General features: G+C 32.9%; 3 protein-coding genes across 4 annotated transcripts; 2 read left to right on the top strand and 1 right to left on the bottom strand.

The window, feature by feature from the left end:
* The first annotated feature begins 9,724 nt into the window (after nucleotides 1-9,724).
* LOC130943820 (ABC transporter I family member 10-like) lies at nucleotides 9,725-14,882 on the top strand. Of its 2 annotated transcripts, XM_057871848.1 has the most exons (8): nucleotides 9,725-10,001; nucleotides 11,507-11,614; nucleotides 11,734-11,911; nucleotides 11,980-12,066; nucleotides 12,466-12,508; nucleotides 12,639-12,802; nucleotides 13,228-13,434; nucleotides 14,595-14,882. In XM_057871848.1, the coding sequence occupies exons 2-7, from the start codon at nucleotides 11,538-11,540 to the stop codon at nucleotides 13,432-13,434; spliced, it is 756 nt and encodes a 251-aa protein (XP_057727831.1). In that variant the 5' UTR covers nucleotides 9,725-10,001; nucleotides 11,507-11,537; the 3' UTR covers nucleotides 14,595-14,882. The 2 variants fall into 2 exon arrangements, with proteins under 2 accessions (XP_057727831.1, XP_057727830.1); XM_057871847.1 differs by lacking the exon at nucleotides 9,725-10,001 and having other exon boundaries at nucleotides 11,501-11,614; nucleotides 12,466-12,591; nucleotides 12,680-12,802; nucleotides 14,595-14,877.
* Nucleotides 14,883-16,183: 1,301 nt separating this feature from the next.
* On the top strand, nucleotides 16,184-21,781 carry LOC130946078 (uncharacterized). Its single transcript, XM_057874761.1, has 13 exons — nucleotides 16,184-16,300; nucleotides 16,412-16,498; nucleotides 16,720-16,853; nucleotides 17,468-17,526; nucleotides 17,599-17,653; nucleotides 18,364-18,411; nucleotides 18,791-18,847; nucleotides 19,170-19,224; nucleotides 19,785-19,825; nucleotides 19,895-19,999; nucleotides 20,816-20,863; nucleotides 21,218-21,337; nucleotides 21,524-21,781. The coding sequence occupies exons 1-13, from the start codon at nucleotides 16,252-16,254 to the stop codon at nucleotides 21,584-21,586; spliced, it is 921 nt and encodes a 306-aa protein (XP_057730744.1). The 5' UTR covers nucleotides 16,184-16,251; the 3' UTR covers nucleotides 21,587-21,781.
* Nucleotides 21,782-21,888: 107 nt separating this feature from the next.
* On the bottom strand, nucleotides 21,889-24,919 carry LOC130946514 (RING-H2 finger protein ATL7-like). Its single transcript, XM_057875278.1, has 5 exons — nucleotides 24,381-24,919; nucleotides 24,216-24,298; nucleotides 23,662-23,848; nucleotides 23,110-23,296; nucleotides 21,889-22,226 (listed from the first exon to the last, which is right to left on the bottom strand). Exons 1-4 carry the CDS (start codon nucleotides 24,639-24,641, stop codon nucleotides 23,138-23,140), a joined length of 690 nt encoding a protein of 229 aa, XP_057731261.1. The 5' UTR covers nucleotides 24,642-24,919; the 3' UTR covers nucleotides 21,889-22,226; nucleotides 23,110-23,137.
* Between the last annotated feature and the right edge of the window lie 2,616 nt (nucleotides 24,920-27,535).

The following is a 27,535-nucleotide window of genomic DNA, read 5'->3' as shown; positions in this document are numbered from 1 at the left end:
CTAACTAAACTGCAGCACCCTCACTGCCTCGCTCGCTCGCTCGCTCGCTCGCTCACTCACTCACTCACTCCTCCTTCCTCTCGTCTTGAGCTCCTTCCTCACTCCCTCACTTCCGTACAGCCATCGCCCTGTTACCGCCGCCGTCGCAACTTCTGGAAGCGGCCTTCCCCACTACCGTCGTTTCCGCCACCGATTGAACTTCGAAGCCACTATCCCGCCGCGCCTCGTGCCTCCATCGCACAGCCACTGTCCCGCCGCGCCTCGTGTCTCCATCGCGCAGCCACTGTCCCGCCGCGCCAGCTCTGTTCCACCGCGCTCCCGTCCTTCACGGCGTCAGCTCTGTTCCATCGCTCAGCCCTTCCCTCGAAGGTATTTTTGTTAGTTAATCAGTTCATCTGTTATTTGATTCTGATATTCTTGATTCCAACCTTGCTACTTTTGATTTTGTTTATTGTGTATTACTGTGTCTAATTATCTATGTTGAGATTAATGGGTTGCTGTGGGTTGCTGTAAGCCTGTAATATTGTGAGAACATTTGAAAATTTTTCCGAACTTTATACCATTTGGATTGTAATTCAAACAGTTTTAGAGTGCTACTTTAGGTAAAATATCTTATGATTCTTAAATGCTTATTGCTGTTGGTGGTTTTGGAATGCAGGGAAGAGTATATAACTAGAAGCTAAAACTTATAATAAACTGTATTTATTATTATTATTATTTATTAATAATAATTAGAGTAAAGTATCGTTTTTGTCCCCAACGTTTGGGGTAAGTCTCAAAGTTGTCCCTAACGTTTCAATCGTCCTATTTAAGTCCCCAACGTTTCAAAATTGACTCAATGTTGTCCTACCGTTAGGGATCCGTTAATAAAATTGACGACGGGACAAAATTGAAACGATTTTGAAACGTTAGGGACTTAAATAGGACGAAAACGTTGGGGACAAAAATGATACATAGAAATAAATTTTAATTTTATTCTTCAATAATAATAATTTTTTACTATACATAATATTCAATTATTTTTAATCACATTTACACTTAATCACATCACTTTTATTCTAAATAAATTTTTTTTATTTTATACTTAAAGTAATGTAATTTTTTTATAAATAAATAAATTTTACACTTTTATTCTAAATAAATAATGTAATATGAATAGAATGAAAGTGTAAAATTATAAAAAAAAAATAAGTAATGTGATTGAGTAATGAAAGTAAAATTACATTATTTAGAATGAAAGAGTAAAAGTATAAAAAAATTAATTTATTTTGAATGAAAGTGTAAAATTATAAAAAAAATTATAAGTAATGTGATTAAGTAATGAAAGTAAAATTACATTATTTAGAATGAAAGTATAAAATTTATTTATTATAAAAGAATTACAATACTTAAGCATAAAATTATAAAAAATTTATTTATTTAGAATGAAAGTGTAAAATTAAAAAAAATATAAGTAATGTGATTAAGTAATGAAAGTAAAATTATATTATTTAGAATGAAAGTGTAAAAGTTATTTATTTATAAAAAAAATTACATTACTTTAAATGTAAATTATAAAAAAATTTATTTATTTAGAATGAAAGTGTAAAATTAAAAAAAAATATAAGTAATGTGATTAAGTAATGAAAGTAAAATTATATTATTTAGAATGAAAGTGTAAAAGTTATTATTTATAAAAAAATTACATTACTTTAAATGTAAAATTATAAAAAAATTAATTTATTTAGAATGAAAGTGTAAAATTATTAAAAAATTATAAGTAATGTGATTAAATAATGAAAGTAAAATTACATTATTTAGAATGAAAGTGTAAAATTTATTTATTTATAAAAAAATTACATTACTTTAAGAATAAAATTATAACAAAATTAATTTATTTAAAATAAAAGTAATGTGATTAACTGTAATTTAAAAAACGATTGAATATTATGTACAGTAAAAATTAATATTATTGAAGGATAAAATTAAAATTTATTTCTATGTATCGTTTTTGTCCCCAACGTTTTAAAATTGTCTCAATTTTGTCCTGCCGTTAATTCTATTAACGGATCCCTAACGGCAGGACAACATTGAGTCAATTTTGAAACGTTAGGGACTTAAATAGGACGATTGAAACGTTAGGGACAACTTTGAGACTTACTCCAAACGTTGGGGACAAAAACGATACTTTACTCTAATAATTAATAGATGGAAGGATGATGGGGTCTCTCTACATGGCAAATCATAACTCATAATAGTTTGAAGCACTGGTAAATGGTTGAAATGTCACTTTCAATAAACCAGTTTTTTCTCTATTGATAGTTGTTCATGTTTTTGGCAATAACCAGCACTTGAAAAGGGCATTATTGTTCAGAACAATTATCAGTTGTGAAGGTCATAATAATTTGCCAGAAGATTTGAAACTCAAACCCAAAATCAATGGTTGCCACTTGCCACCCAAAACTAAAATTATTCTGTACACTTATTTTTGTTTAAAATTAAAATATTTGCAATTATTAAAAAATAAAAATGAATGATTATGCATCCTGTCGTAAAATAAAAGATATATAAAGATGTATAAATAGAAGACTCTAGTATTAAAATAATTAGCTCAATAATGATTTATATATATATAATAATATTATATATTGTAATGTGTATATATATACAAAGATAGAAAGAAGTATTAAAAGTAAAGAGAGAGAATTGCATATGTTTATTGTTACTATCTCAATATAATAAAGATGATTAATATTGCTATTAATATTATATGTAAAGAGTAATAGAAAAGAGAATTTAAAATACTTATAAAATAAAAGAAGAGAAAGAATTGTAGTAGAAATATAAAGAGAAGAGTATTTAATTGTAACATAAAGAGAGAATTGATTTTATTATTACTTGCTTGTGTCTTATATCCCTCAAATGACTTCTCTATTTATAAGCCAACGAGGTTTGCTTTTTCAACTTAATTCTTATTGGAAATGGAATTCAACCGCCCATATTAATGGGCATCTAATATGATCTTATCACAACACTCCCCCTTAGATGTCCATTTAGGATTGTGCCTCATTAAAACCTTACTAAAGAAAAATTCAGTGGGAAAAAACCTTAGTGAAGGAAAAAGAGTACAAAATCCTTTAGTGATGGGGACTACCTCATTAAAAACCTTGTCAGGAAAAACCCAATGGAAAAAAAAAACCTGACTAAGGGAAAAAGAGTACAGTCTCTCCCTCTTGCCTACATCATTTAATGTCTCGAAATTGGCGCATCCCAATCTCATGTACCAATCTTTCAAAGGAGGATTTTGGGAGTGACTTTGTGAATAAATTTGCCAAATTGTCACTTGAGCGAATCTGTTGGACATTAATTGTCCCTTGATTTTGAAGATCATGAGTGAAGAAGAATTTGGGAGAAATGTGCTTTGTTCTATCGCATTTAATGTATCCGCCTTTAAGTTGAGCAATGCATGCTGTATTATCTTCAAACAGGACAGTTGGAGCTATCTTATGATCAATCAGTCCACATGATGACATAATATATTGAATCAGACTCCTCAGCCAAAAACACTCGCGACTAGCTTCATGAATTGCTAGTATTTCAGCCTGATTAGAGGATGTTGCAGCAATTGTCTGTTTCGTGGACTTCCAAGATATAGTTGTATCACCATATGTGAACAGGTATCCTGTTTGAGATCTCCCTTTTTGTGGATCAGACAAGTATCCGGTATCTGCATAGCCAACTAGTTGTGACTTGGATCCGTAGGGATAAAATAATCCCATATCAACCGTTCCATGAAGATATCGAAAGATTTGCTTGATTTCACTCCAATGTCTTCTGGTTAGAGAGGAATTATACCTTGCTAGTAAATTCACCGCGAATGATATGTCAGGTCGCGTATTATTAGCAAGATACATTAGTGCTCTAATGGCACTATGATATGGTACTTCAGGACCAAGGATATCTTCATTTTCTTCTTTAGGGCGGAATTGATCATTTTTCACATCCAAAGATCTTACGATCATTGGGGTACTTAATGGATGCGACTTATCCATATAAAATCTCTTCAAGATCTTTTCTATGTATGTTGTTTGATGAATAAAGATCCCGTCTTTTATATGCTCGATCTGCAGGTCGAGACAAAATTTAGTCTTTCCAAGATCTTTCATCTCAAACTCTTCTTTTAGAGTTTTTATAATTGTTGGAATTTCTTCAGGAGTCCCAATAATATTTAAATCATCAACGTACACAGCAATTATAATGAACCCAAATGTAGTTTTCTTTATGAAAACACATGGGCAGATGTCATCATTCTTGAAACCGTTTTTGGCCAGATACTCAGTAAGACGATTATACCACATTCGTTCAGATTGCTTTAGACCATATAAAGATCTTTGCAATTTGACTGAGTATAACCCTTGCGAATATTCCTTGGATGGTTTAGATATCTTTAGTCCTTCAGGGACTTTCATATAGATATCCCGATCTAATGAGCCGTATAAATAAGCTGTTACCACATCCATTAAATACATATGCAGTTTATGATATGCAGATAAACTGACCAAATAACGCAATGTTATCGCATCCACTACAGGGGAATACGTTTCTTCATAATCTATATCGGGCTTTTGTGAAAAACCTTGTGCCACAAGTCGGGCTTTATAGCGCACAACTTCATTTTTCTCATTTCGTTTTCTCACAAATACCCATTTGTATCCAACAGGTTTTACATCTGCAGGTGTACGGACTACAGGTCCAAAGACTTCACGTTTTGCAAGTGAGTCTAATTCAGTCTTCATGGCTGCTTCCCATTTTGGCCAATCATTTTTTTGTCGACATTCTTCAACTGATCTTGGCTCAAGATCCTTACTTTCATACATGATATTTAATGCCACATTATATGCAAATATTTCATTGACAATTGTCTTATTTCGGTCCCATTTTTCTCCTATAAAGACATAATTTATCGAGATCTCGTCATTTTCACTATTTTCAGATACCTTAACGTCTTCAGGCATTATATCATGATTTTGGACAACTGCAGGTGTCTCTACTATGTCTTTTTCAACAGGAATAATATTTACCTCTTTTCTCTTTCGAGGATTTTTGTCTTTGGAACCGACAGGCCTGCCACGCTTCTGGCGTGAATTTGCTTCAGTGGCTACTTGTCCTACTGAGACATCAATTCGAATTGGAGCATTTTTCGCTGGTATATAAGATTTGGTTATTCTCTTTGTATTGGAAAATGCATCAGGCAAGTCATTTGCTATTCTTTGCAAATGTATAATCTTTTGAACTTCTAGTTCACATTGCCCTGATCGAGGATCTAAATGCATCAACGGTGACGCATTCCAATTAAGTTCCTTTTCAGGAAGCTTCTTCTCTCCCCCTAATGTTGGAAATTTTGATTCATCAAAATGACAATCTGCAAACTGGGCTTTAAATACATCTCCAGTTTGTATCTCAAGATACCTCACTATAGAGGGAGAATCATATCCAACATATATTCCCAATTTTCTTTGGGGTCCCATTTTGGTGCGATTAGGTGGTGCAATGGGAACATATATCGCACACCCAAATATTCTTAAATGGGAAACATTTGGCTGCTGGCCAAAAGCTAATTGCATAGAAGAGAACTGATGATAACTCGTTGGCCTCAAACGAATAAGTGTTGCGGCATGTAAAACAGCATGCCCCCAAACCGAGGTTGGGAGATTTGTTCTTATAAGTAAGGGTCTAGCAATTTATTGGAGGCGTTTAATAAGTGATTCTGCTAACTCATTTTGTGTGTGAACATAAGTTACTGGATGTTCAACACTTATTCCATTAGCCATACAATAAGTATCAAAAGCTTGGGAAGTAAATTCACCAGCATTATCAAGACGAATTGCTTTGATTGGATTTTCTGGAAATTGTGCTTTTAATCGAATAATTTGAGCCAGTAATCTCGCAAACGCCAGGTTGCGAGAAGATAATAAGCACACATGTGACCATATCGAAAATGCGTCTATCAAGATCATAAAATATCTAAAAGATCCACATGGTGGATGAATAGGTCCACATATATCACCTTGAATCCTCTCTAGAAATTCAGGGGACTCAAATCCAATCTTTACTGGTGATGGCTTTAAAATTAACTTTCCCTGAGAACATGCAGCACAACAAAATTCACTAGTTTTAAAAATCTTCTGGTTCTTTAGTGAATGTCCATGAGAGTTTTCAATAATTCTCCTCATCATGGTTGTTCCCGGATGACCCAATCGGTCGTGCCAAGTTATGAACTCATTTGAGCTAGTAAACTTCTGGTTTTCAATGGCATGTGATTCAATTGCACTAATCTTGGTATAATACGACCCAGATAAAAGTGAGGGTAATTTTTCTAATATAACTTTCTTATTTGAATCATGAGTTGTGATACATAAATACTCATGATTTCTCTCATTCATCGTCTCAACATGATATCCATTTCGGCGAATATCTTTGAAACTCAACAAGTTCCTCAGAGACTTGGTAGATAATAGTGCATTATTTATTATAAATTTTGTTCCTCCAGGAAACAAAATTATAGCTCTTCTGGAGCCTTTTATCACATTGTCTGAGCCAATAATAGTATTAACATATTCCTCTTTTGGCACAAGATGGGTAAAATATATATCACTTTTGAGAATAGTGTGCGAACTTGTACTATCCGCAATGCATACATCTTCATTACATATCCTTGCCATTTTCTTCAAAAACAAATAATAATAAAATGAGTAGTATGCACAGTTAAATTGAATACTTGATCAGAATTATTTTTCTAAGAAACACTATACATAAAATAATGTCATATACTAAAATTTTATTTTAAAATTTGACACATTTAATAATTTCAAAATTCATAAACATTAATATTTAATTATTTATGTACATCACATTTGAAACTTAAATACATAGAAAATAAAACTTAACAATAAGTTCTTTACATTATTTATTTACATAGATACTTCACAATCCCACATATTAAACTATTCCATCATTGATCAAATGACCAATATTTCCTTCAGGATTCTCAAAGAAATCAGATACATCATAATGAGTGGTGGAGTTCTCATCATTTGAAACAAAATTTGTTTCCTTTCCTTTGTCATCCTTTTTCAAAGATGCCTGGTAAAGATCGACTAGGTGCCTTGGGGTACGACAGGTACGAGACCAATGGCCCTTTTCACCACAACGGAAACACTTATCCTCTGTTGATTTATTCTGCCCGATATTCCTTTCCTTATCCCACTTCTGGTGAGATCCTCTCTTTTGAACATAATTCTTTTTCCTTCCATAATTTTTCTTGTTATTAAAAGCTTGCCATTTAGGCATTTACCTCTTCTGGGATAATGATTTGCCGCATTTACTTCAGAAAATGGGGCGGCGCCAGCTGGGCGCGCTTCATGATTTTTCAAGAGTAACTCATTATTGCGTTCAGCAACAAGAAAGCAAGAAATTAATTCAGAATATTTTTTAAACCCCTTTTCTCGATACTGCTGCTGCAGGAGCACATTCGAGGCATGGAAGGTTGAGAAAGTTTTCTCCAATATATCATGATCAGTTATCTTTTCCCCACATAATTTCATTCGTGAGGTGATTCGAAACATTGCAGAATTATATTCATTTATAGATTTAAAATCTTGTAGACGCAAGTGTGTCCATTCATATCGGGCTTGAGGAAGTATCACCATTTTTTATGATTGTACCTTTCTTCAAGGTCTTTCCAAAGATCTGCAGGATCTTTTAATGTGAGATATTCATTTTTCAACCATTCGTCAAGATGACGACGAAGGAAAATCATGGCTTTGGCTTTATCCTTCTGGGATGCATTATTTTCAGCCTTAATGGTATCTCCAAGATCCATTGAATCAAGATGAATTTCAACATCTAGTATCCATGATAAATAATTGTTTCCAGATATATCAAGAGCATTGAATTCAAGATGAGAGAGTTTCGACATAATAAAAAATTGTTACCTGAGTCTTCCTAAAAATTTGATCAGAGTCTCGTGCTGATAACGTGTTGTAAAATAAAAGATATATAAAGATGTATAAATAGAAGACTCTAGTATTAAAATAATTAGCTCAATAATAATTTATATATATATATATATATATATATATATATATATATAATAATATTATATGTTGTAATGTGTATATATATACAAAGATAGAAAGAAGTATTAAAAGTAAAGAGAGAGAGAATTGCATATGTTTATTGTTACTATCTCAATATAATAAAGATGATTAATATTGCTATTAATATTATATGTAAAGAGTAATAGAAAAGAGAATTTAAAATACTTATAAAATAAAAGAAGAGAAAGAATTGTAGTAAAAATATAAAGAGAAGAGTATTTGATTGCAACATAAAGAGAGAATTGATTTTATTATTACTTGCTTGTGTCTTATATCCCTCATATGGCTTCTCTATTATAAGCCAACGAGGTTTGCTTTTTCAACTTAATTCTTATTGAAAATGGAATTCAACTGCCCATATTAATGGACATCTAATGTGATCTTATCACAACACATCCTTCTTTCTTCCCTTTTTTTTTTTAATATATATATTTGATAGAAGTACTAAAGAATTGAACTTAAGGAATAAGGAGCTAAGGACAAGTAAAAGTTGAACTGAGTTTGAACATAATTCAGCATCAATATTTATTTATTGGACATAAAATACTATTGTAGAACCCATATAGTTGCACACTGCTTGCCACTCAAGTCTCAATCTATTTACAATAATGTCAGAAAATATGCACAAACATATATGAATGGTGGAGTAGTGTGATTGCGGCCATGTATCTATACACATATTTTATGCTTTCATTTTCTTAATTTGATATCTGATAGCATGGTTATGAGATTGTACCTTGTAGTTGAATGGTGGAGGTTGTTTGGTGGTTCTGCTTCATGTTTACAAAATATGGCAGTTTATGTTTAGTTGTTGACAAATTTAGATGTTGGCATTTTATGTTTGATTATTTTTTTTATTATTTGACTTTTGAGTTTGTATCTGAATGAGATTATAATGTGTAGTTTATGTAATACTTTTAATTTGGATGATATTTTAAAATTTATATTAGATTATAATTATATTTTAGTGTATTTATTATATTTATATTTATTATTTTATTATAAATAATTTTTTCAATTGAATTACAGTCAAACCGATTGAACCAATAAATTAATGAACTAATAACTAAAACGGTTTGATAATCGGTTCGATTCTCAGAATTTTAGTGCTAACATGTCACAAGTCGTAACATTGCCTCATTAAAAATATAAAATTATTATGCGAATATTAAAAAAGATTTTATTTTAATATACTAATAGTATAAATATTTTATATTTATTTTTATATAATTATTTAATTATATTATTTTTTTATGATTATTTATTTCATTGATGTAAAAAATAATATTGATGTTTCCTTATGTGATTTTGAATAAGTATATAAAACTGTTTTACATACCGTATATTATATAATTTTTTAATTTGTATTTTATAATGAAAATACGAAGAAAGTTAGTATTCAATTTTTTTTATAAAATATTTTTTGTTATATATAAGAGTTTAATTTATGGTTAATAAAAATAGTAGTTATTTTTAATAATGTAGTATTATTTGATTAGATGCACGTTTAAAAATTGTTTTATACTGATATAAAATTGTTTTATATATTGTTTTTAATTTGAACCTTTAGATAAATTATAAATTATTTGGATCTCAACTGATTCGAGGATAGTGCTGTGTTTATTGCTGCTCGAGGAAGAAGCCGTCTGCCGTCGACAGCATCGCCGCCGCATCCGCCGGTCGTCCCTCCTCTTTCTCCACTTCAGATTGGATACTCTCTGTTTCTGTTCCTGTTCAATACTTTCTATTTCCCGGGTTCGTTCCTCTCTTCCGTCCCGTGACTCCCGTCCCCTCTCTACTTTGAACTTCTCTTATTCTCTCACTCATTTCAGTCACTATGTCTATTTCAAGAGAACTAGTCAAGTAAGATAGTTCATTTCTTAGTTAAAAATATAGCATTTAAACCCTTATATGTTACGTTATTTCGTGTCTAGTGACTTAATGTTGTGTTTATTTGTTGAATTTTATGTTGAGTTTGCTGAATTAGTTACATATTTATAGGTACAAGGTTGCTTATATTGATTAGATTTTGTAATCTATTGCATTTGCTGTTTTTCTGCATATTCTTTTATGCATACATTATTTTCTGCATGTATTTTCAATCTATCGGCCATTTCCCTCCAACGCCATACCGCATAACCCCATGGCAGATTTTTGCTCTCCGCCATGAGCCGCCAACCGCAATCAAAAACTATGTTTGCTAGCTAGCACGCTAAAACTATATTGATTAGATTTCTGTAGTTTGCTTTTCTGAAAATGTGTCAAGGTTGGAAAGTTCTTCTGGGTAGCTAAAGTGGTTTTTGAATTTGTTTTGTATTACCATTATACGCGACTTGGAAATTTGGCTCCACTGTCCCTTGACCAGTGACTGAGACCATGATTTGTATGCTTGATCCCTGTTAGTTATATTACGACAAAATGAATGAGAGTATCTTAGATTAAAATATAAAATGTAGCATATGTATCAAGTTCCACATGGTCTAAAATTGAAAGCCTGGTAGTCCTTATAAGTGAGAGACAATCCTTACCTCTTGAGTTGGTTTTTGGGGTAAGTTAGACCCACTTAATTTCTTTCATGGTATTAGAGCTAAATTAAAAATTGTTATTGGGTCACCCTCACACCACAAAGAAATTCAAGTCGTCCTCAAGCTTCACGCTGCAAATCCTTGTCTAGTCTTGAGCGTGAGGGGATGTATCACGTCTCACGTTGTCTAAGTGTGAGAGGGGATGTATCAAGTCTCACATTGTCTAAGTGTGAGGCAATCCTTATCTCTAGCTTTTGGGGTAAGTTAGATCCACTTAATTTCTTATAATATGTAAGCAAAACCATTTGGTCTCATCTTTCATACCATCTCATATAGAAGTGTTTTTTAGTTGGCCTGTCTGATAGTTGGGCTTTGCTTTTGCATAAAATTATTTTATTGAGAAAACTAAATGAAGCTGAAAGAGAAGAATGAAGGCAAGAGGGGACCAACCCCACTTGAATGAAGCTAGAACCTTGCCCTCTTGCGTCCTTTGAATGAAGCCAGAACCTTGCTCTCTCCCTTCCTTGCAACGAAACCTAGCAATGAGCAAAAAACACATTGAATTAGAAAAACTGAGAGTGAGAGTAATAACTAATAAGAGCTCCAACTCCCAACTTGACATATATATAGAACAAAGGTAAAGGAGGGGAAAAAATTTAAATTCCCATGAATAGTAAATTTCTTTGTGTTTCAAACTTGAAAAGTAGATTTTAAGACGGTTGATTCTTATTTTGATGTTTGATTTTTTGTTTGTTTCAAAATATGATTATTTCTGCTCAATTCACATGTATATGATTTACTTCATCCATGACTATAACTCAGCTACTTATTATGAATGTGCAGTTGAAAAAAAAAAAACTAAGAGCAGAATGCTATGAATCTCCCTTCTCTCACTTACTTCCCTCAGAAACTTGTTCCTCCTCTCTGCTCTGCTCTTACCAACTCCACCAGGTTCAACTAGAATCCATTTTTTTCAGCTGAGACTTTTCTCAAATAGTTAGATGACAATATTTTATTTTATTTATTTTAAAGTTGCATTTTTGCTAATGTTTTGCATTTGGAATTTTCAGAAGCAGTGGTACTGCTGATAATATTGCTATTGAAGGTTGCAATTTGAAGTTCTCGTTCACAGCAACAAGGCAAGCGAAGGTCGTGCCTGTTCTTAGGGATTGTTCGTTTCGCATTCCTTCTGGGCAGTTTTGGATGCTTCTTGGACCAAATGGGTGTGGAAAATCTACCCTCTTGAAGGTACTGACTGTTATTTTTATGATAATAGTTTGCAACTTGTGATGTAATACCTTAAGCTGATGTCGCAGATTTTGGCTGGTCTATTGAATCCAACTTCAGGAATAGTGCATGTGAATGAACCTAAGAGTTTTGTTTTTCAAAATCCTGATCATCAGGTTTTTTCTCTTTCTCAGATGTTCTCTCTCTCTCTCTCTCTCTCTCTTCTCTCTCTCTCTCTCTCTTCTCTCTCTCTCTCTCTCTCTCAATTTTGACTATGTGCTACTAGTTCTTGAGCTCTTATCAATGGTAGTGTTCTCTCTATTGGCAATAGTGCTTTCTTTTGAATTTGAATAATTGAACTATGTTTGAATGTTATTTTGATGTTCAGATTTCAGTTACAGATGGTACAAAAAAAAACTGTTTCATTCATAAAATAAAAGGAAAAAATGTCACTTTTTTGTTGTTATCAACTTGTGTACACTGAGAAGATTACCTGAAATTTCAATACTTGAATGTATATATATATGATGCATATAAGGAAATACATCAAGCAAGAAGCATTACACATGTTGCAGGTGGTGATGCCAACCGTAGACGCCGATGTTGCATTTGGTCTTGGTAAGTTCAGCTTGACTAATGATGAAGTAAGGTCTAGGGTGTCGAGAGCCTTGCATTCTGTAGGCCTCTCTGACTACGAGAAGGTATTTGAGTTGAAATAGTTGAACTTTAACCTTAAAACAAATATCAGAGTTAATAATGAATGAGCTTTCCCTTTGTTGCAATGGGAAGAGATCTGTCCAAACTCTGAGTGGTGGTCAGAAGCAGAGGGTTGCAATTGCCGGTGCTTTAGCAGAAGCTTGTAAAGTTCTGTTGTTGGATGAGCTCACAACATTCTTAGATGAAACTGACCAGGTGATCTATGAATTTACCAATTGGGCAGAGCCTGTGTTACAATATATTTGTTTTTGTGCTTCCAATTGAATCTTCTATTCATAGTAGTAACTGCGCCAGCAGGAGATAAGATAGATTTGATGCAAGAGCAATATATTCCACTAGATAGTATACGGTTTATTTTGGCTGTTTTATACTTTATATGCGTTAATGAAAATTTGGTACATCCGTAGATCAATGTATCCAAGAATTAATTTAGGTAGATTGATCCAATAATGTACCAAATTTTCCCAGTGAGTAGCATCTAATTATTCAAGTCTGTTTCGGTAACCTGGAATCGTGCATGGATTTGAATATATTCATAATGACAATTGTTCAAGTATATATGGATAGTTTTGGTGTATGACCTACACTTTCTGATAGATTGTTTGCGTTTTTGTTTTAAGGTCGGGATTATCAAGGCTGTTAGAAACTCTTTGGATACCTCTGCAGGAGTTACAGCATTATGGGTGACCCATCGTTTGGAAGAACTAGAATATGCAGATGGGGCCATATACATGGAGGATGGGAAAGTTGTCAAATATGGAGATGCAGCTAGCATTAGGAGTTTCATTGAAGCCAAGCAATCTGAATATCTTTCAAATGCATATTAGGTAACAGGTTTTACTGTTTTTCCTTCCCTAATTCAACTTCATATGTGTGTGGTTTTGTCGGAATTTGTGTAAGACCCCCCCCCCCCTTTTTTTCCTCTCTTTTTCCCCCATCATGCATATTACATTGCACATAACTCCGGTACTTGCCGGTAGAAGATTGTATTTGTCGGAATCACTAGTTGGAGTCACATAGTAGACTGATAGTCGATCTCTCTTTGCAAGTAATATTTTGCACTCTGGTGCTTTAGAGGGTCAGGGGCTGTAAAACAAACTAAATTTATATGATTGAAACTTCTAGACTATTTTTCACTCTCACTTAATAAAATTTACTAGCATTTTCAGTTAAATACATTGCAAAGCTTTGATCCTTTTATTGAAGTTTGTCATTCAATTCTTAATGGAGATGATGAATGCTCTGGACCTGAAAATTTTTAAGTGCATTGTTTCAGGAATGTCAAAACAAATGCAGTGATTTGAAGTCTCAAATCTGGGGTTTTGGGTTTTATCTATAATGACCAAATTTGGGGTTTTATTAGTGCATCTGTGTTGAGATTATTAGAATGATATATTTCAACAACTTTCAGATTAGATATAACATGGTAATTGACAACCAAATCATCATTTCAGTTAAGAATTAATGAATGAGACTTAAACCAATGACTAATTTGTTGTAGTATATTTCATTTCAGGGATTAATATGTATAAACTTGAAAATTTGATATTCTCTTGACATATTTTAATGTCTAACCTTTGTGTCGATGTGACTGAGTACGTAGGGAAGAGGTGAACCAAGAACTAATTATTTTTCAATTTTTGTTTCATCAATGTTGTGTGGGATAGCCGGGTAACTGTGACCGACACTATGAAGATTGGTTAACAGTAAAAGAGTACAAAATAAGCTTAATTTTGCAAAGATGATGGTGTTACTTTGGATAATTGACCTTATTTTTCTAGAATGCATTAAAGATAATAGTTGGGATAGCATTTATTGTGGAGAAGACGATAGTATATCAGAGATGCAGGTAGACTTAGCAAAACAGTGAAACTCTTATAAGAGATCAACAATAGTTTGAATGCAAATATAATCTAGTAATCTACACTGAATATTCGGCATCGTTTGATGCATTTATCTGAAGTTTGATAAAATTATGTTCTTGCAGGTAAGAAAGGGCAAGAAATTTCGGTTCAAGGTGGAGTAATTGATGATTTGGCACAGCATTTGATTGAACAATATGGAGTTACAAAAAGATACATTGAACTTCTTGATAAAACCAAGAAATGAACAAAACATAAAAGTGGTTGTTTGTAACACCCATTTAATACTCTGCTTGGATGTGAGAGTTGTCAGTTGTATGAACTAAAACATGAAGTGCTTAAATGATCAATTTTAAATACTCTTCCAAGTTCCAACATTGGTTGATGTTTTACTAAGTGATTAATGATATACAAATTTATGGTTTATATACAAGAAGAAAATATATATTATATTATAGGAAGCGGTTCACGTATACTACTGTATTTTATCAGAATATTTTATCATTTCAACCATTAAGATTTATAATAAAATATATAGAAGGATAATATGTAAGTGAAAATTTTGTATGTGGAATATTTTGTTTGGAGAGCGTGGTGAAGTTGCAACTTGTCTTTTCCTTCACCCATAAAGTGAGAGAAAAAATTACAATCTAGTCCTATGATGTGCAGTTTCAACCAGCTTATATTGGTTGTGATGGACTAATATGTCCCGTTTCAACAAACATTAATTTTACTATAAAATAATTAGTATTCTAGTAATATTATTTAATGAAAGATCTTTATATATATATATATATATATATATATATATATATATATATATATATATATATATATATGCTTTAATATTTAAACTTTATTAATATTTACTCAACTTATTTTTATATATTACTCAATTATTATATAATCTATTCGCAATAAATACATATCTAATAGTTTAGTAATTTGTTATATCTTTTGATTTTAAAGTATTATTTTATAATATTATTTTAATATCAACCTTTAGATTTATCATCTAATAATCTCAATGGATTATATCCATAAAAAATTAATATTTAAATTTTTTACCGAAACATTTTAGATGCAACCATAAAAATATATATTTTTGTTGTGATTGAAAATGATGGTGTATATAAATTATATAATGAAATGTTTTCACACGAATAATCTTCATATTATTTTTGTAGGTGAAAATATTACTTGCAAATAATAATTCATACGATGATACATAAATATTATTCAAGTATTGTTTTAAAATTGTAACGGGCACATTTACTAAATTTATATATTATGTTTTTGTATGCAATATGTTAAATTTTATAATTTTTATTATATAATTATCTGTTAAATTTTACGAACAAGAGTCTAACTAAAAAAAAAACTAAGGTATTTCTATCATTTTATATGTTCTTATAATTTTAAATTTATAAAAGTAATTTTATCTGCAATTCAAGAATTTATATACGGTGATAATTAGATTTTAATTACTACATTATAATATTTTATTTTTATGGCAATGGTACATAAGTGAATAACGAATTAATTTTGACACCTTCAAATTGATAATTGAGAAAACTTTTGGAGAGTTGTATTTAATTATTTATTATTATTTGATTTATTTTAGAGATCAGAAATATTATGTATTAGAAACCCTTTCCCTCCATAAATTCCTGAATTTTGCGCTTTACATGAGTCAGTTCAACTGCCATAACCGTTCAAAACTTGATTTTACCGCCAAAATCGTTCTCCGAATCGATCATTCTCTCTCTGGTTGTGAAGGAGATGGAGGAGTACTTACTGTGCATGAAGACTTTGCGCTCTCAAATGAACGGTATCTAATTACTAATCCATATTTTCAACAATTTCTGCTGCTTCTTTTCTTTTTAGTTTTCTTCAAAATTTTGAATTGGAACATAGATCAAATCCGAAGTTGAATTTTCAGATGTGGAGGATCAAGCGGCTAAGATCTCAGTAGAAGAGGAAACGCAACTCACCAACGTTCGCACGATGGAAAAAGATATCGAATCAGGTCTCTCTTCTTCAAACTCTCTCAATGTTATTGTTTCACCGAATTTTTCTCTAAAATCAAAGCTTCAAGAAGTTATTATCACATTCTATATAGTTTTTAACCGAAACTTCAGGACTGTTTATGAATTTATCGCTTCAAGAAATTTACTTCAAATTGATAAAATATGAACTGTGTGACACGCTCCTATGAAGCAGTTTCATATAATGTAAATGTTTATGTAGTGAAATCGGAAGTTAAAAGAACGAAGGAAGATACTGAACAAATGAAGAAAGTGATGGGTGAGCTATGCTCTAAGATATTGGAGAATCAGAAAAAGATTGCCTCTTTGGAATCTGATATCTCCAAGCTTACACAGGTAAAGGATGTGCCTTTTTCTGTTTTGTTGGCTATCTTACCAATTCGTGTGTAGAGGTGGAGGCTTTTCATGTGGTATTAAACGCACTAGCTATTTGATGTGCAATTCGGACAGTAATTTTCTTTCGAAAGGTTTCACTGCAAAAATGAGTGAAATGAGAAGTTTGGTACGCTAACTAATTGATTTACTAACTGAATTAGTCATTGTTCTTTGTTGTAAATTATATTCATGATCTAGTGGACTGAAACTTGTTTTCTGTTTGTTAATGTGATACTATCCACAGTTATGCACAAACTCATGTGTCTCTCTCTATGTTTAAAGTCATAAAGGTGAAGTTGTTATATGAAACTCAAATGTAATACTTAGAGATTTGTATCTGTAACGATATATTTCTTTTCTTTTCTTTTATAAAAAAGAAAGAATTTGTGTGGAAAAACTCTCAAAACCATATGGAGATATTGTAGTGATTGTTAATACTTAGGAGAATTTTTTTTCTCCCTTGTTTTGGCTAGTACTTCAATAGTAATGAAAACATAAAAGAGAGAAATGGAAAATAAAATGAAGTTCTGATATGTTATGCTGTTTTGCTCATGTTCATGACACTCTACCAACAGACCCTGGAACTTATTCATCAAGAGAAAGTTGGGTTGTCTGCCAAACTTTCAGAGAAGAGGTAACTAAAGATGCTAAATGAATGTTCTTATACATATGATGGTTATCCATCTAAATTTCTTTTCTCCATCAGAGCCTACTATACCAAGGTTGAGGAGGACTTGAGCGCCAAATTGCAGAAGCAACAGGTTTGATCTGATTAGTCTGCTTTATTCGTAAATGATGCCTACAAATATGTGTCAGCATATAATTGATATTTCTTATTTCATTTTTTATTCACTTTAATTCCTGTGCTATTGTACTTCACCTTGTACTTAGGAATATAAATAGGATATCAGAGGACTGTGTACCTTGAGTGATTTATTCACACGACTTAGGGTGGCTGTGTGGTCCTTTTATTTTTCAACACGACTCATGACCTTTGGGGCACCAGGCTCAATGCATTCAGTAATATGTTTGAACGATTGCAGAGCAGCTGTTGGCATCAAAGGGGTAGGGAAATAATAAGTTTTATAAATATGTTTACACTTGAACTAGAAGCCAATCTGCTAGTATATAAATGTGATATTTGGGTGTTGGTAGTGGTTGGCTACTGGGCTGAAGAAAAGTTTAGAGATACTTCTTAACATATGCGTCTAAGATTCTTTGAAAACATGTAGTGTGTCAAGTGCATACCATAGTGAGGAAAGTACCATTGGAGGCATTTTGGAGTGTGAGTGATTTCAGTGTAATGAAGCCACTTCTTTAACGAACTTTTTTATTGGACTCAGTGAATCTATTTTCCGTCTTTGTCCCATTGGTCCTATCATGTGATGGAAGACTCTCCATGTCATACTTCACGTTAGTTCTTTCATTTAGTTTGTTGAAAAAAATTACTGAATAGAGAAATCTTTGGCAGGAGTGGCACAGAACTAAGATGACTAGTAGAAAATTGAAAGAGCATGAGGTAGTATGATTTCTCATTTAATGTTATCTCGTACATATATATATATATAGAATTTAATTTTGATGCACTGTCAGTGTAAAACTCTTTTACACTGCATCGAATCACATAACGCCACATTAGTAAAAATAACTACCTTTTACACTAACCGCGTGAATGGTCATTAAAGAGAACGGTTATGATTGCACTTGCACAACTGTGTAAAATGTTTTACACTGTCAGTACATGAAAATTAAACTCTCTCTCTCTCTCTCTCTCTCTCTCTATATATATATATATATATATTTTGTTGAGGGGGGAGGGGGATAACACTTCCTCTTATTATCAGGCCCTTTATTAACTTTCCCTGTTAGTTTCTGCTAATCATTTTTGTCTTATGCAGATCAAGGAAAAAGTTGATTTACAGAAAAGTAAAACCAAAGGCATGACTCATGCTTCTGTATAATGTTTTACACTTTGAGTTAACAAGTTAAATAACTGGTGACAATTTTAACTAGCATGAAAACAAAAGGACTGGTCATTTACAATTCCAGTTTGATATTTGACCTTTGGTGATATAATAAAGTCATTACAAGAACTACTTGACATTGTAGATTTTTGCCCCGTATAATTAGAAAGAAAACAAGAGTATCATTTAACCAGTATCATTGTTTTGGCTTCGCATGAGAATGGCTACTGTGAATCTCTGATATACCAGTTGTAACATGCTGTTAATGAAAATTGCCTTGTTGATATATGAATCTGTTGTGTCTATCACTTAGTGTGATCATTGTGATTGGTGCCACAAGATCTATGGTTCAGTAGGAAAAAGTATGGGTTAGCTCAGTTTAAACTCAAACCAGCACACAACTACCTACCTCTATCTGCTGCCCTAACAGAATCAGTATTTTGGTATTGAGTAGGGACCTTTATTTTGTCTAGACTGAAACTCTGAACTAAAAGTCGATCTGTTCATTTTATATTAATTTTAGAAAAGAAAAGTATAGGGTACCAATATATTATCTGCCAACTTCTGCCAACTCTTATTTATATTTCTGTTTTATGGAAGTGTATTCATAGATGTGTCTAATAATTAATATATTTTAAATACATATATAAAGAGACACATCCAGAAAATATATCTATAAAGACACTTCTATTAAACACAGTTATAAAAAAGACATTTTTATTAGACACATCCACGAATACACTTCCATGAAATACAATTATAAATAAAAGTTGGCAGAAGTTGGCAGATATGCTGTTGGTAACGTAGCGGAACCGAGAAAAGAAAAGGGGAAATATCATTGGATTACAGGCCATGAACATCCATGCTTTTTTTTTTTTTAGTTGATAAATAAATTTGATATCCAAGCTTTCTTTTCATAAACATGCAGGGAAGGCTGCAGCCGATGGTAACTGTATCATGGAGAACCTGGTAGACTACTTTTTTCATTGATATATGCTGCACGGAGGTGGAATTTGGTAATTTATCTGTGTATGACAGGGGAGTGATGCAAGGAAGAGCATAATCACTAAACTGGATTCAGCTAAAGGAAGGCTTAATGAAATTCTTAATCTAAAATCCAAGATGCTTATGGAGAACAACAAGGTCGGTGATTATGCTTCCTTTTAGGCTGTGAAGTAGATATTAGTCACTCAAGTTTATGTCCTGTTCTTTACTTATTTTTTGCTCTATAACATTTTCGTTTTTCATATCATATGTTATCAGTCTGATTTAATTTTGCACATTGTTCCCTGTAAGTTTTAAAATCGGTTCTAAAATAGCCTCCATGAGCAATTGGGATGTCCTATCGTCCATGAACAACGTTGAAGCCCAGTTTTCTAAATGAAAACAGGATATATGTGGACACGGAGTGCTTACTATAATTGCTGTCAGTGCCATCGAATTTGAGTTTTTTAATTTCTTGCAAAATTCCCTCTACTTGTTGTGGTTGATCATATACGCATTAGTCCAAATGTTCTTTTTATTAGAACTCGGTTGTGAGTGGAAAAAAGTGTTGCTTCATCAATTAAGCCTTTTGTTTTCTCTAGTTTCGTGCTGCCTCCTAGTTTTATATTGTCTCATTCTATTTAAATTGGCTAATCACAATATTCACAGATAAAGTTTTACACAACGAACTGCCAATTTTCAAGCTATTTTCATGAAGTTTCATGCAACCATTCATCCCCTTTTAGTTACTTCAAATAGCCATGAATGGTTTTGAAAAACAATATATCTTAAACAGTGCCATCTAAAATGGTCCCAAGCATCAAAATTGAGTGCAAAGTCTTATATGCGGCTGCTGCATACATGTAACTCATTTAGCTATAGCTGGCTATATAGTATATAAGGATTTCTTCATACCCTAATGCTCTTGAGAAAATCATATTGGGAGCTTTTGATTGATATTCTATTTTACCTCAGATAAAACTCGCTATTGAGGATCTGAAATGCAAGACAAATGATTTTAAGGTTGGCTGTTATTCCGCTGGTGTTATTGAGACCTGTAATTATTTTTTCGCCCCCTCTTCAGATGGTTGAGGGTGGAAAAAAATTTACATATTGTATATTCTTTTTAGGAAATGTCGTATGCCTTAAATGCGTCAAGTTTATGATGTATCAAGATAATCCAATGATGTGATTTAGCAAAAATCGTTGATGTTAAGTATATGGAAATCTCTCCCATTGAATTATCTTGTGCATCATAGCAATGTCTCTTTCTTTACTCCTTTTTAGTGGGATTGTCAATAATTTCACAGCTTTTAATCAGTGATTTTGTAAAATCTCTCATTCAAAGTTTTCTTCACAATGATTGAGCTCCACTAGCTAGAGCTAAAAGCTGCAGATATAACGGTTCTTCAAGAAGAATATAACGCACTTATGTCTGACAAAGCTGGAGAAATAGAGTACTTGCAGTCTCTGGGGAAACAAGTTGACAAACTCAAGGTAAAATATATGTAACATGCAATGTAACCTTTTTCACCCCCTCAACAATACGTAATCCTGCAATTCGCAATGAAATAGTTCTAGCCTATCCTTAGCAATATTTAGTTAAACTTGTCATTATCTTCATAAAATAAAATTCCCTAAGTATACTTTCCCCTGCATTCATATATTCCTCTGACTTTACAGGAGATCCATCATGTGGTAAAATGTGCCTGTGGGGAGGAATTTACTGTGGCAGTGAACATGTAATTTTCCAGAGAGAACACCGATATCAAGACACCGCATATTCCGTTCATATTGATCTTGATCAAATAATATTATACCATTAAAAAATAGCAAACATTTAAGTTCTGCAGTAGATGTTGTTTGGTTAATTGGAACCGAGTATCTTAGAATATGATCATTCTAGTAGTAAATAATATACTAGTGTTTCATGTAATGGATCTGGGAACCGGTGTATTATATTATTACTCATACTTCATTCAACTTAAGCTGCTTCATCATTGGATTGTCCACAATTATGATCACAGCTTAGCTTCTTGTTTGCTTAGGTGATTAATAATACACTTAACCATAAGTTATATTTGACCAAACATTCCCTAAATGAGTTTAAGAATGTTTTCTTGAATCAAGATAAACGAATCCAAGCTCATCTTTTAAGATATACAATTCTCCTTTCGAAAGAATATTTTCAATATTCATTCAGTATTCAATAAGTTACAATAATTGTGCCAATTCAAATTTGCTCTCAAAGCTGTGTCACTGTGTGAATACATTTGTTGCTGTACTTATCGGAGGATGCTGTACACATGCCGATAGATAAGTTGGAAGGAATACGGCAATACGCTGTCACTAGCATGTAGATTGCTAAGTTTGAAGGGCCATTGATCTGGATTCCAAGGATTTGATAAGAGAAGTGACAATCAACTTGATATAGATGCATAGGATGAAGTTTAAATGATAAATCATAATGAATAACTATCACTGACCTAAATGAGACGGAGAGAAAAATAATATTGATATAAAGAGAAGAAAGAATTATGGTAGAGAAATCAAATTGCAGCCTTTTTTTATATCTACAATTTTTGTTTTGTAAAAGAGTGTCATAAGGAGACTTGTTAAGGTTATCAAAGTAGAAATAGATCAAAAGGATATGATTTCAATGTATTTATTATGTGGAAAGTTTTAAAATTTTTCATGAGCGGCAAGTGGCTACGTTTAATTTAGGCACTTGTTAGCTAAACCATTTTCCAAAGCTTAAGCTAAGTGGAGTTTCATGATTGGTTTTCTCTCTAAGCATCTTATGCAAGAATTATATGGATACGATATTACGATGTATAGATTATACAAAATCTTTTATTTGGAGAAACTTTTCATGAGGGTTGAAAGAACCAAACTCCTTTAGTTGACTATAGAGGTTGTGATACTGATACCATTCTAATAACCAACTCCTCAAAAGTTTTAAACTTACAGTTGAATGACTTTAAATTGCTACAACAAACCATTTAAGCAATTTGATACTTTGATATATATCTTATTGATCATCTATGATTGATTCCGATGCTGCGTTATGATAATCAAATTTTACCACAATTAACATGAATTATTTTGATTTTTATTTTTATTTTTAAATGCTGATTCATAACTGATGCATAAATTCTGAGACTGACAAAAGTTAAAGCATGATAGTGATGTTGATGTATATGTGTTGATCCTCCACCAAACCTAGAAGCTTGGACCTCAAATGTAGTAACTAGAAGGCAAAAAATTACCTTAGGAATCTCTGATATCTTCATCCTTCTACTGATTGTTTTGTCCATGTTGTCCTTCAACATCGATGCAGTGAGCGGCAATTGCAACCTCTCCTGAGACATTCTGGGAAACAGTGGTTTCTACATGACTAGTAGCTCTCAACTCTGATGATTCTATTGTCTGTGTTTCCTCATTGCTCTGTGGCCCCTGTCCAAGTGTTTCCATTGTCAGTATCCATATCAACACTCATTTTCTTTTTTTTCACACTAAGAAGCACCAGGTCTTAATTGTCAACATCTAAATGGAGTCTAATCATAAATGTTGACAATCAAATGATATGTTATGTCTTGAACATGTTATAAATCTGTGGATTTGAATGAAAATTCAGTTAATATGGTCTCACATGAACATGTTATAAAGTTTCATCCAAGTGCCATATTTCTTTCTCATTTATTCCATTAGAGAAATATAAACATCATTATCAGCCTAGTAATATAAAAAATAAAATATCATTTTACATGTGAGAAAGTAGTTTTGGACCAAGACCTCTTAGGATTACTGAAATGACTTACATCAACCTGTGTGTGGGATGGCTCTGTTGAAGATTTAGCCGATGCTAATAGGGACAAGCGGCAGAGAGGGCAGGTGCTGTGGCTGGACAGCCAAAGATCAATGCAGCTCATGTGAAATGTATGGCCACATGCAGGTATCTGTTGAAGCTTATCCTCTGCTTGGTAGTCCAAAAGGCACACTGAGCATCTGCAACATCTCATTGATGAGAAAAGCTAAAGATAAAATCGGTTTCAGTTCAACCAAACACAAAACAGAATGAAGGCCTAATGCTTGGACAAGAAATTGGTATTAAAAGTAGATATAATCAAGTTGTGAGATTTAAGTATCTTGGTTACATTACCCAAAATGGTGGATCATATAGGATTTCCTTGCAACATTGTCCTATACTAAAGTATTGTTTCTACTTTCTAGTTTCTACTACAAGTAAGATAACTTGGAATTAGTGACCCTCAAGTAGGATCCCTTGCTTTATTGCTCTTTTTTACAATAGAAAATAAAAATAAAGATATCATTTGCATAGAAAATTACTCCCAAAAATATTGAAGCAACTCACTGGGTATCTTTGACAGAGAAGCTTTCCTTGTACACAATAATAGGCAGCATCTCTCTCAATTCTTTCTTCAACCCAATATCCCACTGCCTCAAAAAACAACATACACAAAAGGTGAGTACCCATTTTAATTGTACCAAATAGAAGAATAATGTATGTTATTATTACCGTGGAGATGGTGTTGGTGTTGGAGTCATGAGCAAAAGCAAAGGGTCTCATCCTAAGGGAGGACCAATCAACCCTTCTGGGTCGAAGATAGAAGACATAAAAGAGGAAGAGAAGAATGAAAGTGAAGAATATTGGTGCTGAGAAAATGAATGCTCGATAGAGCTTCAGTTCAGCTGAAGCAGCAGCAGCATCTGAAATATCAGATCCAGAATCAGAAGAAGAAGAAGAAGGGTATGACTCTGAGTAATAGCCTTGAGACATCACCAAACCATAGTAGATACAACTGTTAACTGCTTCTTCAACTGTTAATAACTAACTGGAATCAATGAATGAATCCATTTAATTTGCATTTGAGTCAGAAGCTTAGGTCAATCAAATGAAGAATTCTTGATGTTGCTCACTCACTTTGGATAGCAAAATGAACCGTAAATAGAAAAAAATAAATAAATAAATAAAATGGAGAAGGATACGTTTGGTGGTGATACTGACAAGTACATTAATGTGTGCAACTTATAACACGGCCGATGTAATAATGGTTCCTCATGTCATGTCTACAAAGGAAATTCATGTGTAGTAACATTTCACATATTTAAGCCCGGGTTTTTTCTTCAATAAAATATATAAAATATTTTTTTTTATATATTATGGCACTCTTCTAACTCCGCTTATGCTACAGTGTGGTACGTAGTCGATGTCATGCCCAATAAAAGAGCAAGGTTGTATTAGGCCTTTAATTGTCAACATAAAAATTTTGTCGAATCTTCATAACATGAATCAAAGACGTTATTGCGCTGAAATTAAGTCGTTGCCCGAAAGCAACGCGCTGTATGGCTCGTGTGCAGTGTCAAATGAACAAGAGTCGCTGCATCGGTGCTTGGGTAGAGTGTTAAATGAACAAAGGTTTCCGCATTTTCATTAACGGACGAAGATAAATAAGCCAGTTCACAAAGAAAAATATAAATGTAAAGGTCGGAACGACAGAAGGTTGAGATTTGAAACATGGAACATAGATACAATAACAGAAAAATCCATGGAAGTGGTGGATACCATGACAAGGAGAAAGATTAATATCATGTGCTTACAAGAAACAAAATGAGTCGGCGCAAAAGTTAGAGAGCTGGATACCTTCGGAACTTTGGTATACAGAAAAGATAAAGAATAAGAATGTGGTGGGTATTATCGTGGATAAGTAGTGAAAAAAGGACGTAGTGAATGTCAAGAGGGTAGGTAATCGGATCATCTATATCAAACTTATGGTAGAAGGAGGTACTTTCCATGTAATTAGCGTCTGTGCACCACAAAATGGGTTCGGACGAGCAACATAAGATAAGATTTTGGGAGGATCTAGAGAGTTTGGTCCAATACATACTTTCGGGAGATAAATTTTTTTTAGGTGGAGATTTAAATACCCATGTTAAAAGATAAGTGATTGGGTATAAAAGTATTCACGGAGACCATGGTTTCGTGATGGTCAATACCGAGGGTAAAACTATTTTAGACTTTTTCTCAATTTTTGACTTTCTCATTGTAAATACATGTTTCAAAAAGAGAGACGAACATCTTATAACCTATAGGAGTGGCATGACAAGCTCTCAAATCGACTTCTTGTTAAGGAGAGTCGACCGAAAATTTTGCATTAATTGTAAAATTATTTTGAGAGAGAGTTTAACAACATAACATAGGATGCTCGTCATGAATTTTCGTGTTGAGATAAATATATCATATGAAGAACCCAAGGACGTAGTAGTGGTGGATGAAAAGTGAGAAACAGATAAGTTTCCCAAGACAGGTAGGAGAATGGGCAAAGTGAAAAGGGGATGGAAGCACAAAGGAAATGTGGAGGGAGATGGCAGAAGTTATTAGAAGAACAGCAAAAGAAAATTTTAGTAAATCTAGAGGAATAGGACCAAGAGACAAGGAGTCTTATTAGTGGAATGCGAGTGTATAAGAAAAGATAAAGTCCAAAAGGGAGTGCTTTAATGAGTGGTCATTGTGCCGTAATGCAGATAATTGAGAAAAATATAAGGCGGCTAAGAAAGAGACAAAAGTGACCGTAAGTGAAGCAAAAACAAGAGCATACGAGGGTTTCTACCAGTCTTTAGGACCGAAGGAATAAGAAAAAGGTATATATAGAATCGTAAAGAGCTATGAAAGAAGAACGAGAGACTTGAATCAGGTTAAGTGCATAAAGCATAAAGATGGAAATGTTTTAGCTCAAGATGAGAAGATCTATGAAAGGTGAAAAATCTACTTTCTACGAGTTATTTAATGAAGGACAGAAAACTCTTCCGAACCTTGGTCAGTTATGCACAAGGGAAGAAGATCAAAACTTCGACTACTGTCAAAGGATTCGAGACTTCGAGGTACAAGAGGCTCTAAAGCGGATGAAAAATGCCAGGGCTGTAGGACCCGATAATATTCCGATTGAAATTTGGAAGGGTCTTGGAGAGAAAGGCATCACTTGGTTAACCAAGCTTTTTAATGAGACTTTAAGGTCAAAGAAGATTTCAGATGAGTGGAGAAATAACACTTTGGTACCTATCTACAAGAATAAGGAAAAAGCGTACCTTGGTACCTATCTACAAGAATAAGAGAAATATACATAGTTGTGGAAACTATAAAGGAATTAAACTCATGAGCCATATCATTAAGTTATGGGCAAGGTTGACAGAACAGAAGTTGAGATAAGAGACACAAGTAACAGAGAATTAATTTGCTTTTACGCCAGACAAATCCACCACTGAAACTACATACCTGTTAAGAAGAATGATAGAGAGATATTATAGTAATAAAAAGGACTTACATATGGTGTTTATTGATTTAGAAAAAGCATACGATAGGGTGCCAAAAGAGATCTTATGAAAGATTTTGGAAAGAAAGAGAGTAAGGATTGCATATATTCGTGCAATTAAAGATATGTATGATGGGGTTACAACTAGTATAAAAACTCCAAGTGGTGCAATAGAGAAATTTTCTATTGGTATAGCATTACACTAGAGATCATCCTTAAGTTCATACATTTTTACATTAGTCTTGGAAGTACTCACAGTGCATATCCAAGAGCTTGTGCTATGGTGCATGCTCTTTTTCGATGATATCGTCCTTGGGGGAGAGCTAAGAGAAGACCTAAATAAGAAGTTGAATTTATGTAGAGA

This window comes from Arachis stenosperma, chromosome 8 (genome assembly GCF_014773155.1).
Source record: "Arachis stenosperma cultivar V10309 chromosome 8, arast.V10309.gnm1.PFL2, whole genome shotgun sequence".
NCBI lineage: Eukaryota > Viridiplantae > Streptophyta > Magnoliopsida > Fabales > Fabaceae > Arachis > Arachis stenosperma.
Note: the sequence above shows the minus strand (reverse complement) of the source record. Positions and strands in the feature narration are given on the sequence as shown.